This window comes from Carcharhinus amblyrhynchos, unplaced genomic scaffold (assembly GCF_965287045.1).
Source record: "Carcharhinus amblyrhynchos unplaced genomic scaffold, sCarAmb.v2.hapA chromosome_578, whole genome shotgun sequence".
Taxonomy (NCBI): domain Eukaryota; kingdom Metazoa; phylum Chordata; class Chondrichthyes; order Carcharhiniformes; family Carcharhinidae; genus Carcharhinus; species Carcharhinus amblyrhynchos.
The window spans coordinates 54,120-70,439 of NW_027650318.1; the positions used below are offsets into that span (position 1 = coordinate 54,120).

Consider the following 16,320-nt stretch of genomic DNA (forward strand, 5'->3'; position numbering starts at 1 on the left):
TCGCAAGGAAGGTGAAGCCTCAACACTCCCAACAGGGGACACAGTGGGATAGCACTGCCACCTCACAGCGCCAGGGACCTGGGTTCGATTCCCAGCTTGGGTCACTGTCTGTGCGGCGTTCTCCCTGTGTCTGCTTGGGTTTCCTCCAGGTGCTCCAGTTTCCTCCCACAGACATGCAGGTTAGGTGCATTGCCCATGTTAAATTCTCCCTCAGTGCACCTGAACAAGCACCAGAGTGTGACAACTAGGGGATTTTCACAGTAAGTTCATTGCAGTGTTAATGTAAGCCTACTTGTCATTAATAAACATAAACTTAATGGAGGACATGGCTCTGTCTACATCAACAGTGATAAAGTAGAAATGGTCGGCAGCTTCAGGTTTTTATGTATCCAGATCACCAACTTGTCCCGGTCCCTCCATGCCGACACTATAGTTACAAAATCCACCAACGCCTCTACTTGCTCAGGAGGCTATGGAAATTCAGCATGTCCTGTATTCTTATGAGATATGTGGAACATTCCTTGTTGGAGTCCTAAGCCAAATCGACTCTCTTGCCTCTATTTTTGGTACAGAGTATTTCATCACCTTTCCTTGCATCTTTCACCCATCCCTCAGCGTGACATGCTTTTCCCCCACGTTTCCTTTCAACTTTTCCATGTCCATTCCTGATGACAAACTATCAACTAACATTTATTGCAAGCCCACAGAACCCATAGCTGCAGTGGCTACATCTTCTCACACCAGACTTGTTGTAGTGACTCTATTTCATTTTCCCAGTTTCTCTGTGCTCATTACATCGGTTCCAATTTTACAATGCTCAATGCCAGTCTTTCTGAACTATCTTCTGAATTTTCAAGGCAATTTCCACCCCCCTGCATTCAGACTGACAAAATCAACAATCCTGTCTATTCATCTCTCAGACTTGTCCTGTTTTATTCCTCTCAATACCATCCTTTCTCTCCCCATCTCTCTCTCTGTCTATCCCTCAGCTCCATCTCTCTCTCTCTCTGTCTATCCCTCAGCTCCATCTCTCTCTCTCTCTGTCTATCCCTCAGCTCCATCTCTCTCTCTCTCTGTCTATCCCTCAGCTCCATCTCTCTCTCTCTCTGTCTATCCCTCAGCTCCATCTCTCTCTCTGTCTATCCCTCAGCTCCATCTCTCTCTCTGTCTATCCCTCAGCTCCATCTCTCTCTCTGTCTATCCCTCAGCTCCATCTCTCTCTCTGTCTATCCCTCAGCTCCATCTCTCTCTCTGTCTATCCCTCAGCTCCATCTCTCTGTCTGCCTATCCCTCAGCCCCATTTCTCTCTCTCTCTCTGTCTGTCTGTCTGCCTATCCCTCAGCCCCATTTCTCTCTCTCTCTGTCTATCCCTCAGCTCCATCTCTCTCTCTCTCTGTCTATCCCTCAGCTCCATCTCTCTCTCTCTCTGTCTATCCCTCAGCTCCATCTCTCTCTCTCTGTCTATCCCTCAGCTCCATCTCTCTCTCTGTCTATCCCTCAGCTCCATCTCTCTGTCTGCCTATCCCTCAGCCCCATTTCTCTCTCTCTCTCTCTGTCTGTCTGCCTATCCCTCAGCCCCATCTCTCTCCGGCTATCCCCCAACTCCATCCCTCTCTCTCTCAGCCTTCCCTTCCACGGTCTCTGAGACAACACCTTCCCCCGCCCTCAGACTTATGGACTACAACTCCCACCAGGCTCTGCGCGGGGACTCTGTTGTTTTCCCGCCCCCTTACCGGCTCAGGGACTACAACTCTCGGCAGCCAGTGCGCGGGATGACTTGTTCTCCCGCCTTGAGACCCACAGACTACAACTCCCGGCAGTCTGCGCGGGGCTACTGTTGGCATCCCGCCGCCCCCTTGCCCATGGACTACACTTCCCGGCAGGCTGTGGGATATGCCGCGCAGGTGCAGTGAGGACCGGTGGCCGTTGGTTGACAGTCGGTCTCGCGCTCACCGGCTGGTACACCCGGTGAAGCCATTGCGCATGTGCTAACTGGCGGCCTTCGACCACCTTCTAACGGCGTTGCTCCTCCATCCGCAGGTAAGGGGGTTGTTACCGAGGGAGCGCCGTACTGTAATAGGGTCAGTACCGAGGGAGTGGTGTACTGTAACGGGGTCGGCACCGAGGGGGCGCCGTGCTGTAACGGGGTCGGCACCGAGGGGGCGCCGTGCTGTATAGTGTAGTTACTGAGGGAGAACTAATAGTCAGTACGGAGGCGGCGCCATACTGTAATTGAGGCAGTACCGAGGAAACTCCGCACTGTAATACAGTCAGCACCGAGAGAGTGCCGCACTGTCCTAGTGTCGTTACCGTGGGAGCGCCGCACTGTATTGGAGTCGTTACCGTGGGAGCGCCGCACTGTATTGGAGTCGTTACCGTGGGAGCGCCGCACTGTATTGGAGTCGTTACCGTGGGAGCGCCGCACTGTATTGGAGTCGTTACCGTGGGAGCACCGCACTGTATTGGAGTCAGCACTGAGGGATTTGATTTATTATTATCACATGTATTGGCATACACTGAAAAGTATTGTTTGTTGCGTGTTATACAGACTAAGCATACCATTCATAGAGAAGGAAAGGAGAGAGTGCAGAATGTAGTGTTACAGTCATAGCTAGGGTGTAGAGGAAGATCAACTTAATGCAAGGTAGGTCCATTCAAAAGTCTAATGGCAGCAGGAAAGAAACTGTTCTTGAGTCTGTTGATATGTGACCTCAGACTTTTGTATCTTTTTCAAAGAACAACAAAAATTCCAGCACAGGAACAGGCCCTTCGGCCCTTCAAGCCTGCACCGATCATGCTACCCGACTTAACTAAATCCCCCCCCCTTTCTGGAAACCAAATCCCTCTATTCCCATCCTATTCATGTATTTGTCCAGATGCCCTTAAAATTCACTATTGCATCCGCTTCCACTACTTCCCCCGGCAGTGAGTTTCAGGCACCCACCACCCTCTTGTGTAAAATACTTGCCTTGTACATCTCCTTTAAACCTATGCCCCCTAGTAATTGACTCTTCCACCTTGGGAAAAAGTTCTGGTTATCCATTCTGCCCATGCCCTCATAATCTTGTAGACTTCTGTCAGGTCACCCCTCAACCTCTGCCGTTCCAATAAGAACTAACCAAATTCTCTCCAACCTCTCCTCGTAGCCAGTGCCCTCCATACCAAACAACATCCTGGCAGATCTTTTCTGTACCCTCTCCTAAGCCTCCAGATCCTTCTGTGCGACCTAACTAAGGTTCTATAAAGCTGCAACATGACAACTTGTAAATTCAGTGCCCCAGCTGATGAAAGCAAGCGTGCTGTATACCTTCTTGACTACCATCTCTACCTGCATTGCCATTTTGAGTGACCTGTATACCTATACACCCAGGTCCCTCTGTCTATTAATAGTCTTAAGAATTCTGCCATTTACTGTATATTTCCTATCAGTATTAGACCTTCCAAAATGCATTACCTCACATTTGTCTGGATTAAACTCCATCTGCCATCTCTCTGCCCCAGTCCCCAACTGATCTATATCCTGTCTCCTCTGATGGTCTTCATCACTATCCGCAACTCCATCAACATTTGTGTCATGTGCAAACTAACTAATCAAATCAATTACATTTTCTTCCAAATCATTTATATATATATTATTACCAATAGCAAAGATCCCAGCACTGATCCCTGTAGAACGCCACTTATCACAGCCCTCCATTCAGAAATGCACCCTTCCACTGCTACCCTCTGTCTTTGATCGAGCCAGTTTTATATCTGCCTTGCAGCTCACCTCTGATCCCACGTGACTTCACCTTCTGCACCAGTCTGCCATGAGGGAGCTTGTCAAAGGCCTTACTAAAGTCCATGTCGACAATATCCACTGCTCTCCCCTCATCAACCATCTTTGTCACTTCCTTGAAAAACTCGATCAAGTTGTGAGACAACCTCCCCTTCACAAAACCATATAGCTTCCAGGTAATATGTCCACTTATTTCCAATTGGGAATAAATCCTATCTCGAAGAATCCTTACCAATAATTTCCCTACTACCGACGTAAGACTCTCTTCCCTCTAATCACCTGGATTATTCTTGCTACCCTTCTTAAACAAAGGAACAACATTGGCTTTTCTCCAATCTTCTGGGACCTTCCCATGTAGTCAGTGAGGATACAAAGATTTCTCTCGAGGCCTCAGCAATTTCTTCCCTTGCTTCTCGGTATTTTGGAGTATATTCCATCAGGCCCTGGGGACTTGTCTGCCTTCATGCTTCTCAAGAACGCCAATACCTCCTACTTCTTGATCTCAACATGACTCAAACTTTCCCAGACTCATCATCCACCAAGTCCTTCTCTTTGATGAATACTGACACAAAGTACTCATTTAATACCTCGCCTGTTTCCTCTGGCTCCACACATAGATTCGCTCCCCTGTCCTTGAGTGGGCCAACCCTCTTCCTGGCGACCCTCTTTGCTCTTTATATATGTATAAAAAGCCTTGGGACTTTCCTTAATCTTGCTGGCCAATGCTTTTTCATGACCCCTTTTAGCCCTCCTTACTTAAGTTTCTTTCTACGTCCCTTGTATTCCACACTTGCTTCGTGCATTCCCAGCCTCCGAGCTTTGACAAATGCTTCCTTTTTCTCTTAGATTAGACTCACAATATCTCTCGTTTTCAAAGGTTCCCAAAACTTGCCATACTTATCCTTCATCCTTACAGGAATGTGCTGGTCCTGAATCCCTATCAACTTACACTTGAAAGCCTCCCACGTGCCAGATGCTGGCCTTCATAGCGAGGGGGATTGAATATAAAAGTAGGGAGGTCTTGCTGCAGCTGTATAGGGCATTGGTGAGGCCGCAGCTGGAGTACTGTGTGCAGTTTTGGGCGCCGCACCTGCGCAAAGATATTTTGGCCTTGGAGGGAGTGCAGAGGAGGTTTACTAGGCTGATACCGGAGTTGAGGGGGTTGAGCTATGAGGAGAGGCTGAATAAACTAGGCTTGTACTCGTTAGAGTTTAGAAGAATGAGGGGAGATCTCATTGAGACGTATAAGATGATGAGTGGGATGGATAGGATAGAGGTGGAGAGACTCTTCCCGCTCAAAAAAGACAGTAGGACTAGGGGGCACAGCCTCAAGATAAAGGGGGGGCGGTTTAGAACGGAGTTGAGGAGGAACTTCTTCACTCAAAGGGTGGTGAATCTCTGGAATTCTCTGCCCGTTGAGGTGGTGGAGGCTGCCTCGCTAAATATTTTTAAGACGCGGGTTGATGGGTTTTTGATAAGAGAGGGGATTAAGGGTTATGGGGAGAGGGCGGGAAAGTGGAACTGAGCCACGACAGATCAGCCATGATCTTATTGAATGGCGGGGCAGGCTCGAAGGGCTAGATGGCCTACTCCTCCTATTTCTTATGTTCTTATGATTTGCCCTCAAACATCTGCCCCCAATCTACATTTTTCAATTCCTACCTAATATTGTTGTAATTAGACTTCCCCCAATTTAGCACCTTAATTTGAGGACTACACTTATCTTTATCCATCAGTATTTTAAAGCTTACTGAACTGTGGTCATTTTTCCCAAACTGCTCCCCTACTGAAACATTGACCACCTGGCCAGGCTCATTCCCCAATACCAGGTCCAGTATGACCCCTTCCCTAGTTAGACTTTCTACATACTGTTTCAAGAAGCCCTCCTGGATGCTCCTTACAAACTCTGCCTCATCCACACCCCGAGCACTAAGTGAGTCCTAGTCAATACTGGGGAAGTTAAAAATCTCCCACCACAACAACTCTGATACTTTCACACCTTGCCAAAATCTGCCTACATATTTATTCCTCTATCTCACGTTGGCTGTTGAGTGGCCTATAGTAAACGCCCAACACTGTGACTACACCCTTCCTATTCCTGAGCTCTACCTATATTGCCTTACTGTATGAGCCCTCTGAGGTGTCCTCCTGGAGTACAGCTGTGATATTCTCCTTAACCAGTAGTGCAACTCCCCCAGCCCTTTTACATCTTACTCTATCCTGCTTGAAACATGTGTATCCTGGAATGTTAAGCTACCAATCCTGTCCTTCCCTTAACCAAGTCTCTAATGGCAACAACATCATAGTTCCCTGTACTAATCCAAGCTGAGTTCATCGGCCTTATCTGTTACACTTCTCGTATTAAAATAAACGCACTTCAGTCCACTTGGCCCACTTTGATTAGCAACCACAACTCTGAGTCTTACTGGCTCTACTCTCTGACCCTCCAACAGTGCGACACTCCCTCAGCATGGCCCTCCCACTGTGCGACGCTCCCTCAGCACTGACCGTCCGATAGGGCAGCGCTCCCTCAGCATTGACCCTCCGACAGGGTGGAGGATGATCGCGGAGGAGGTGTTGTTAGGTGGGTTAGGAAGTTCAGGATCCAGTCACAGAGGGAGGAGCAGAGTCCTAGGCCACAGAATTTGAAGATGCATTTCATATAAATCTGCACTGTGGGAGGGTCAGTGCTGAGAGAGCGCCACACTATCAGAGGATCAGTACTGAGGGAGTGCTGTACTAGGGTAAATGCATGGGATTGTGGGGATAGAATCTGGTTGGGATTGTGGTTGGTGCAGACTCGATGGGCTGAATGGTCTCCTTCTGCACTGTAGGATTCTGAGTTTAACAGTAATTTCTGGAGACTGCACAAAACCAGCACGGAGAGTTAGCGTTGGAAGGAGACAGTGATGCAGTGAAGGAAGCAGGCTGAAGGAAAAGAGGTTATACAGTCAGTGCACCTTGCATACTCGCCTCACTCACCATCCTCTGGATTGCTAACCAACCTTACTGCTTCGGTCAGCAGGTGGTGAAGGCAGCTTGGATGAGGTTCCTGGTGAGGCTGCTACGCTCGGTGCCAGTCCTCAGCTCGAGAGTTGTGATGACGACATCAGCCCATGCCATGGAGAGACCAGTGGAGAGTGCCATCCACGCCAAGCTGGAGCAGTGTCTGGCACCCACACACCTGCAGGTCATTAATGAGAGCTACATGCACGCAGTGCCCGCAGGCTCGGAGACCCACTTCAAAGTGGTGGTGGTCAGCGAGAGGTTTGAGGGGGTGCCCCTGCTCCAGCGGCATCGGATGGTCAATGAGGCCCTGAGGCAGGAGTTGCAGACCAGGGTGCATGCCCTCTCCATCCAGGCCAAGACCCCCAAGCAGTGGGGAGCTGAGCCGCACATTGACAAGAGCCCGGCCTGTCTGGGAGGCTCCAAACACGACCCACACATGGTGGGCAAAGATCGAACAGTTACAAAGGACTGAGGGACGCTGAGCCCTGGCAAACAGGACAGTTATGGACAGCGAGTATTCTTGTCACGTTACAAACCTAAGGTGCTACTTTTAAAAATGGCACTTTGCTGATGAAAATAAATCCCATTGCGTTGCAGCTTTATGTTTATGGTGTGGAATCTCACAGAACAGGAAACAGTCACTTCCCATCACGCCAGTACTGTTTGTTCTATTAACTCCCACTCTTCCCAATTTACCCATTTTCCTTTCAACTGCTATTATCGAATATGTTTCTGTCACCTGTCCAGATCGTGACAACCCAGTATAAAAATCATCTTAAATCTTTGTCCTCTGATTACCGACTCTTCTTCTGTTTTTTTTCTCCACTTGCTCTATCAACCTCCTTTGTAATTTTGAACATCTTAAACCTCAGTCCAAAGGAGAACAATCCCAACTTATAAAGTCTTTCCGTGTAATACAAGTCCCTCATTGAAGAACTTTTTTCAGCACTGAGTTTGTCTGCTGGGTGATTTTGTGATTCACGTACAAGGAAACCCAGCTCCATCTGTACCAACAATCTCCTCTGTTTAAAACGAATACTGTTTTTCTCCTCTTCCTGCCAAAGTGAACACGTTCGTGTTTTCCCACATTCTGCCCATCTGCCACTGACCTAACCAGTTTATATCCCTTTGCAAACTCGCTACCTTCTCTTGACAGCATACTTTTCTACAGATCTTGATGTTATTGGCCAATTTAGCTACCATACCTTGGGTCCCTTCATCCAAATCACGGATGTAATTTGTAAATAGTTCAGCATTAATCTCTGGCACTCCATCAGTTACACCTTGCTTACCCAAAAAAGATGCTTTTTATCTCTACACTCTTCGTATTAACTAAACAATCCTTTATCCATGCTAATATGTTATCCTCTACACCATGATCTCTTATCTTGTGTAGTAATCTTTGGTGTGGCACCTTATCAAATGGTTTTAGATATTTGACTTTTCATTCATGAGATGTGGGTGTCGCTGGCTGCCAACATTTATTGCCCATTCCTAGTTTCCCTTGAGAAGGTGGTGGTGAGCTGATTTTTGGGGCACAATCCTTATCCTGTCTTCAGTAGGAAGCGTTCAGTTGGGAGATACAGAAGGCAGAACCTGATTCTTGCCTTTCAGACCCTGGGTACTGAGGTCCACTGCAGCTCCTCCTTCACCTTCTCTCCAAAGGTGATATTAAAACAAAGACACTCCAAAGGGATTACACCCAGCAACGGATGGTCCACTGTTGTTTTTATTTATTTTGTTACAGCTCTGAGGAGTTTTTCGCCAATGATAGGCTTCTTTTTATTTTAGTATAATACAAAACAGCTAAAATTCAGACACTCTACAATTGTACTCTATTATATCTGAAACTATACAGATAACCTCCATCTATCACAGAATTTTACACAGACAGACAACAAGGCAGCATCCAAGTACAAGGAATAGTGGTACAACTGCACAAAACCATTTACACACACACACGCACACACACAATTTCTAAATCTACAGCATTCACGAGTCTGAACAAACCTCTCACCAGAGAATTAAAACAAGACACAGTAGAAAAATATTTGGCGATTAACAAGGTTCACTCCATACAATAGCCACAGAGCCACTGATTGTCACCACATTGGCCTACTGTTGCTTAAGTGAGCACCATGGATGGGGGAGAGGGGCAGGACAGGGAGAGACAAGGGGGCTCGACTTAGGATTGGACCGCTAAGCTTCTGATTGTGATATTTTCACTTGTAAATTATTTGCTTTCTGTCCTGCCCTCGATATAAACATCTGTAACAAGACGGTCAGTGCGATTGTAGGGTTGTCTCCTAACCAGACTCAAGGGGCTCAGTGTGTGTGTATGTGAGTGTGTGCTTAGATTCATCAGTTGGGTCTGGTTTGGAATTAGTCAGTGGCTGTGTTCCTGCCCCTCCCAGGTCATCGTAACCCCTGGTTAGAAATGGAGAGGAGCTGACTCTGACTCTTCTCCCCATCGCACCCAGCTGGCCCTGTGCTTCACTCAGACTGGATTACTGGACTGATTCTAACAGGAAAAGGTAACTCTGGACACCTACACCTAAAAATTGCACAAAGTTTGTCTTGATACCAGGAAACGGAAAAGTTGGGTCACTGTACAGATCACACCATCAGGGCCTGGCAGTGACTGCCTCAGGATTGGTCCTGCCTTCTCAGCCATATTGCACTTTCAAATGCTGTATTTACAGTGAGGGAATGATTCAGGTAATACCTACAGACTGAGATTGCTGCGTTTATTGGTAGATATTTGTGCTCTCGGGTGGCTGGCTCACTAAAGTCTATGGGGTCTGTGCTCCTAGGGGTCCTGACCTATATTGGACTCGCTGTGTGGTCGGTACAGTGAGCCATGTATACAATACCGGAGGGGATATTTACATCTCCTACAGGAGCTGGTAATGAGTGCTATAGAATCTCATTTCATTGTCCACATGGGAAGACATACAAGAACAATATGAAAAAAGGGAGAGAAGAATGAGTCACAGTGTCTACAACTACAGGGGCTCAGCTGGAGCCAGACTCACTGCAGCACCTGGCCGCGAGTCTCTGGGAGTTTTAGAGCCAGGTAGCTGCCCACTGCCAGGGCGACAGAAGCCAGCATGATGGGCACCGCTCGCGTCACTCCCACAAAGGACTGGAATATACTGATGCCCAGCACAGCCGCCAGCTTACAGAGAGCGTTGAGGAATCCGAAGGCCGTGGTCCTGCCAGGACACAAAAGAAACAGTGGTTACTGATTTTAAACACCACCAGAGAGGCTTGGAGCACCGGGAGACAGGACAGCAAGGGACTAGGAGCACCATAACAGCAGAAAAACCGAGGAGAGAGACCAAGCACAGGAAAATAGAGTGGATTGGAAATAATAGGATGACTGGGAGACAGGGAGTACCGGATAGAGCAGGAAAACAGACGGGGAGTACCAAATAGAGCAGGAAAACACAGAGGGAGAGAGAGACAGGGAGTACTGGATAGAGCAGGAAAACACAGAGAGAGAGAGACCGGAAGTACCAAATAGAGCAGGAAAACACAGAGAGAGACAGGGAGTACCAAATAGAGCAGGAAAGCAGGTCACAGTAGCACTGGAAACAGGGAAGCGGTGAGACAGCAGTAACATTGGAAACCAAGGGATACCAGGGCTTAACAAGTCACAGGAAAACTGACACATTGACTGGGAACCCCTGACTGGGAACCCCAGACCCATGGAGTGGTGAGAGACTGGGATCCAGTGTTCCTCTTGGATGCTCAGCCCCCAGCGGGCAGCACAGTGGCACAGTAGTTAGCACTGCTGCCTCACAATACCAGGGACCCGGGTTTAATTCCCAGCTTGGGTCACTGTGCAGAGTCTGCACGTTCTCCTTGTGTCTGTGTGGGTTTCCTCCCACAGTCCAAAAGACGTGCTGGTTAGGGTGCATTGGCTGTGCTAAATTCTCCCTCAGTGTACCCAAACAGGTGCCAGAGTGTGGCAACTAGGAGATTTTCACAGTAATTTAGTTGCAGTGTGAATGCAAGCCTGTTTGCGACACTAATAAATAAACTTAAACTTTAAATTTAATCTGGAATTTTGCCCACAATTCCAACAGAAAAACTTCAGGGAATGTAGCTGGGTGCCCAGAACCCTTGAGACAAGCTCACCCGTACCGTTTATCAGATGGATATAGTTCCACTGTAATGACATCTAGTGCATTCCATGAAGCGATGCTTACTCCCCCAAACAGACAGAGCAGTGCAATCATCGCAGACTCATTGTTACCAAAAGACACAAAGAAGCAGCTGATACAGGAGAGTGTGCTGGAGCCGGCTGGGGTGGAAGAGAAAGAGAGAGAGGGAAAGGCAGTTATACTCTAGAAAATATCCAGCCTTCTACATTACACTTCAATCCAGATGACATTGTTTAACTCCAGCAGTGGAGGTTTTGGCGAGCATACAAAAGATTTATCAGGATGTTATCTAGTATGGAGGGCATTAGCTATGAGGAGAGGTTGGAGAAACTTGGTTTGTTCTCAGTAGAGTGATGGAGGTTGAGGGGAGACCTGATAGAAGTCTACAAGATTATGAGGGGCATGGACAGAGTGGATAATCAGAAGCTTTTTTCCAGGGTGGAAGAGTCAGTTACCAGGGGACACAGGTTTAAGGTGTGAGGGGCAATGTTTAAAGGAGATGTACGAGGCAGGTTTTTTTACACAGAGGGTGGTGGGTGCCTGGAACTCACTGCCGGGGGAGATAGTGGAAGTGGATACGGTAGTGAGTTTTAAGGGGCAGCTGGACAAATACATGAATAGGATGGGAATAGAGGGATACCCCGGAAGGGTAGGGGGTTTTAGTCGGGCAGCATGGTCGGTGCAGGCTTCGAGGGGTCGAAGGGTCTGTTCCTGTGCTGGAATTTTCTTTGTTCATTGTTCAGTCTAGTCCCAGGCCAGCAACAAGATGAGAGGGGATCTGATCAAGGTATATAAAATACTAAAAGGGATTGATGGAAGTAAATGCAGACCAAATGTTTCCCCTTGTGGGGCAATCTAGAGGGCACAGGTATAGGGTGACAGGCAGTAGATTTAAAACTCAGCTGAGGAGGAACTACTTCTCACAGAGGGGGGTGAATTTGTGGAACTCGCTGCCCCATAGCGCGGTGGAGTCTGAATCATTGGTTTCAAGAAAGAGATAGATTTCTGATAAGAAAATGGGTTAAAAGGATAAGAACATAAGAAATAGGAGCAGGAGTAGGCCATCTAGCCCCTATGAGGAACAGGTAGGGAGATGGATATGAGACCAGTGAGAGATCAGCAATGCAGGGCTCGAAGGGTTGAATTGCTTATTGCTGCTCCGAAGTCCTCTGTAAGTCATGGGGGGTGGGATTTCCAGATACGTTCCTAATCAAAGCTTCTCAATCCCTAGATTCCCCCAGTCACTCACCCAGCATCCTAAGTCGACCAATCTTATCCAGAAGGAGGGCAGACACAATGTTTCCAGGCAGCACAGCCAGGGATCCCAAGAAGCTAACGAAGTAGATCATGTAGGCGTTGTTATCATCACTGAAGTCAAGCTGACAGCCCTCTTTACTGTGCAGGAAGGTGCTGTTTATCAGACGGCAGCCCATCAGCTTATAGTCAAAGAAATCTGTATGCAGAATGACACAATTCATCACCACAGTAATCAAACAACGTGCTGCCTGTGCAGCTGGAAATCCCCAAAACCTTCCCTTCCCCGTTTTCCCCCCTCCCACAGACAGATCCACAAACCCTTAACCACAGATTCACTGATATATATATATATATATATATATATATATATATATATACACACACACACTCCCTCACACAACACAGATTCACTGATACACTTCCTCATACAACACAGATTCACTGATACACACACTCCCTCACACAACACAGATTCACTGATACACTTCCTCATACAACACAGATTCACTGATACACTTCCTCATACAACACAGATTCACTGATACACTTCCTCATACAACACAGATTCACTGATACACTTCCTCATACAACACAGATTCACTGATACACACACTCCCTCATACAACACAGATTCACTGATACACACACTCCCTCACACAACACAGATTCACTGATACACACACTCCCTCATACAACACAGATTCACTGATACACACACTCCCTCACACAACACAGATTCACTGATACACACACACTCCCTCATACAACACAGATTCACTGATACACACACTCCCTCACACAACACAGATTCACTGATACACACACTCCCTCATACAACACAGATTCACTGATATACACACTCCCTCATACAACACAGATTCACTGATACACACACACTCCCTCACACAACACAGATTCACTGATACACACACACTCCCTCACACAACACAGATTCACTGATACACACACACTCCCTCACACAACACAGATTCACTGATACACACACACTCCCTCATACAACACAGATTCACTGACACACACACTCCCTCATACAACACAGATTCACTGATACACACACACTCCCTCACACAACACAGATTCACTGATACACACACACTCCCTCACACAACACAGATTCACTGATACACACACACTCCCTCACACAACACAGATTCACTGACACACACACACTCCCTCACACAACACAGATTCACTGATACACACACTCCCTCATACAACACAGATTCACTGATACACACACTCCCTCATACAACACAGATTCACTGATACACACACTCCCTCACACAACACAGATTCACTGACACACACACACTCCCTCACACAACACAGATTCACTGACACACACACACTCCCTCACACAACACAGATTCACTGATACACACACTCCCTCATACAACACAGATTCACTGATATACACACTCCCTCACACAACACAGATTCACTGACACACACATACACACACATTCCTTCATTCAGCCACAGATCCACTGACTAAACACATATAGTAAGAAGTCTCACAACACCAGGTTAAAGTCCAACAAATTTATTTGTCAGGTGAGTGGGGAGTTCTGATCACAAACAGGGCATATAAAGGCACACACTCAGTTTACAGAATACTGATTAGAATGCAAGTCTTTACAGCTAATCAAGTCTTAAAGGCGCAGACAGTGTGAGTGTGACATGAATGCTGAGCAGAAACTGATAGCCAAGTTCTGCACACATGAGAACGGCCTCAACCAGGATCTTGGGTTCATGTTACACTATCTGTAACCCCCATGACTTGCCTGGGCTTGCAACATCTCACTTACTGTCCTGTCTGGAGACAATGCACATCTCTTTAACTTATGCTTAATGCTATCTCCACTCACATTGTCTGCACCTTTAAGACTTGATTAGCTGCAAAGACTTGCATTCTAATCAGTATTTTGTAAACTGAGTGTGTGTCTTATATGCTCTATGATCAGAACTCCCCACTCACCTGATGATGGGGAAAAAGCCTGAAAGCTAGTGGCGTTTGCTACCAAATAAACCTGTTGGACTTTAACCTGGTGTTGTGAGACTTCTTACTGTGTTCACCCCAGTCCAACGCCAGCATCTCTGCATCATAAACACATACGCACATATGCTCTCCCTCATTCAACCACAGATCCATTGACTAAACGTGTACTGCAGCTGAAGGACACACAATATCAGATCCTTTCACCTACATCCTCCCAGCATCCAGCAAGACAGTGAAGGTGAGGGTTAAAGAGCAGGAGATTGAGACAAGAAGTGCAAAAACAAGCTAATGAACCTGTATTGTAGAAGAGTGTTGAGATAAAGGTGCAGTTTTTAAAGAAACTGTTACTGGAGGTAATGTCTTCAAAATAACATTCTTCAAAAAGAGAATCTTCAAATATCACTGATTTCAGCTTCATTCCAATAAACCTGCCCAGAACAAAAAGAAGATTGGATCTTAACAGGGACCCAAAACACAGTCTGAGAGAGATATCATCACTGCACCACACTATAAATCAGTACAACAAGCGGCACGGTGACACAGTGGTTAGCACGACTGCCTCAGCTCCAGGGACCCGGGTTCGATTCCAAGCTTGGATGTCTATGTGAAGTTTGCGCATTGTCCCCGTGCCTGCATGGGTTTCTTCCCACAGTACAAAGCTGTGCAGGTTTGGTGGATTGGCCATGATGAATTGCACCTCGGTGTCCAAAGTTGTATAGTTTAGGTGGATTGACCATGGTAAATATGTGGGGTTATAGGGATAGAGCAGGGCCTAGACAAGATGTTCTTTTGGAGAGTCCGTGCAGAATCGATGGGCCAAATGGCCTCCTCCTGCACTGTAGGAATTCTATGGTAACAAAGCAGACAGCAAGGTAATGGCCGCTGCAATGTGTAAATGAGTAGTGTTTATATACGCCACCCTGAGTAGTAAACAGCTTAACCCCTAACCTCAGCTTCAAATGGACACCAGGTCCCAGAGAACAAGAAAACAGCCAGGTTTCTGGTTGTTCTATGAAGCCTGAGAGGGATCTGAGTCCAGAATCCAGCAGGGAAATAATGTCAGTTCACCCCTATCCCTTCAAGGTGGAACTGTCTGAGAGCTAACAGCTAAAGTACGGGCATGTATCCTCAGTGACCCACTAACATCACTCTGAAGAATCCCATTCTATTTAGGTACTTCTCTGGATACTTACTTGTCATTATAGTAATCACCATTCTTGTGAACTTGATTTTCCAGTGTGAAGTTAAAGGTGAAATGTTCAACCTTTTCCTTGTAGAAAACTTTAGTGCGTGAGGAGTACTCCATCATCTGCAAATGTTTGATCATATCCGGGAACCAAACAGTCAGCCCATAGTAACTGAGGAATACAGAGCTTACATCAGCAGGATGTGGCGGTAGTCACGCTCGGGTTTCATTTCAGAATCATCAGGTTAGATACAGAGTACAGCGCTCTCCATACTGTCTCATGTAACACTCCCAGGACAGGTACAGCACAGGGTTAGATACAGAGTAAAGCTCCCTCTACACTGTCCCCCATCAAACATTCCCAGGACAGGTACAGCACAGGGCTAATTACAGAGTAAAGCTCCCTCTACACTGCCCCCATCAAACACTCCCAGGACAGGTACAACACAGGGTTAGATACAGAGTAAAGCTCCCTCTGCACTGTCCCCCACCAAACACTCCCAGCGCAGGTACAGCATGGAGTTAGATACAGAGTAAAGCTCCCTTTTATATTGCCCTATCAAACGCTCCCAGGACAGGTACAGCATGGGGATAGATACAGAGTAAAGCTCTCTTTACGCTGTCCCCATCAAACACTCCCAGGACAGGTACAGCACAGGGTTAGATACAGAGTAAAACTCCCTCTACATTGTCCCCCATCAAACATTCCCAGGACAGGTACAGCATGGGGTTAGATACAGAGTAAAGCTCCCTCTACACTGTCCCCCATCAAACACTCCCAGGACAGGTACAGCACGGGGTTAGATACAGAGTAAAACTCCCTCTGCACTGTCCCCCATCAAACATTCCCAGGACAGGTACAGCATGGGGCTAGATACAGAGTAAAGCTCACTCTACACTG

The 16,320-nt window shown here is 47.0% G+C and overlaps 2 protein-coding genes across 3 annotated transcripts in view; one reads left to right on the top strand and one right to left on the bottom strand.

The window, feature by feature from the left end:
* The first annotated feature begins 1,905 nt into the window (after nucleotides 1-1,905).
* On the top strand, nucleotides 1,906-7,383 carry bola1 (bolA family member 1). Of its 2 annotated transcripts, none has more exons than XM_080184149.1 (2): nucleotides 1,906-2,040; nucleotides 6,801-7,383. In XM_080184149.1, the coding sequence occupies exon 2, from the start codon at nucleotides 6,822-6,824 to the stop codon at nucleotides 7,257-7,259; it is 438 nt and encodes a 145-aa protein (XP_080040275.1). In that variant the 5' UTR covers nucleotides 1,906-2,040; nucleotides 6,801-6,821; the 3' UTR covers nucleotides 7,260-7,383. The 2 variants fall into 2 exon arrangements, with proteins under 2 accessions (XP_080040275.1, XP_080040274.1); XM_080184148.1 differs by having other exon boundaries at nucleotides 6,804-7,383.
* A 97-nt stretch (nucleotides 7,384-7,480) lies between these two features.
* sv2a (synaptic vesicle glycoprotein 2A) overlaps nucleotides 7,481-16,320 on the bottom strand; it is a 37,896-nt gene continuing 29,056 nt past the window's right edge. The window contains exons 9-13 of the mRNA XM_080184145.1: nucleotides 15,427-15,591; nucleotides 14,528-14,661; nucleotides 12,206-12,409; nucleotides 10,937-11,096; nucleotides 7,481-10,002 (exon numbers count right to left, since the gene is read on the bottom strand). Coding sequence (XP_080040271.1) covers nucleotides 9,819-10,002; nucleotides 10,937-11,096; nucleotides 12,206-12,409; nucleotides 14,528-14,661; nucleotides 15,427-15,591 — 847 coding nt within the window. The 3' untranslated portion in view covers nucleotides 7,481-9,818. The remainder of the gene's footprint in view (nucleotides 10,003-10,936; nucleotides 11,097-12,205; nucleotides 12,410-14,527; nucleotides 14,662-15,426; nucleotides 15,592-16,320) is intronic.

Coding starts and splice junctions, on each gene's coding strand:
- bola1 (XM_080184149.1), top strand. CDS start 6,822: ATGAGGTTCCTGGTGAGGCTGCTACGCTCGGTGCCAGTCCTCAGCTCG.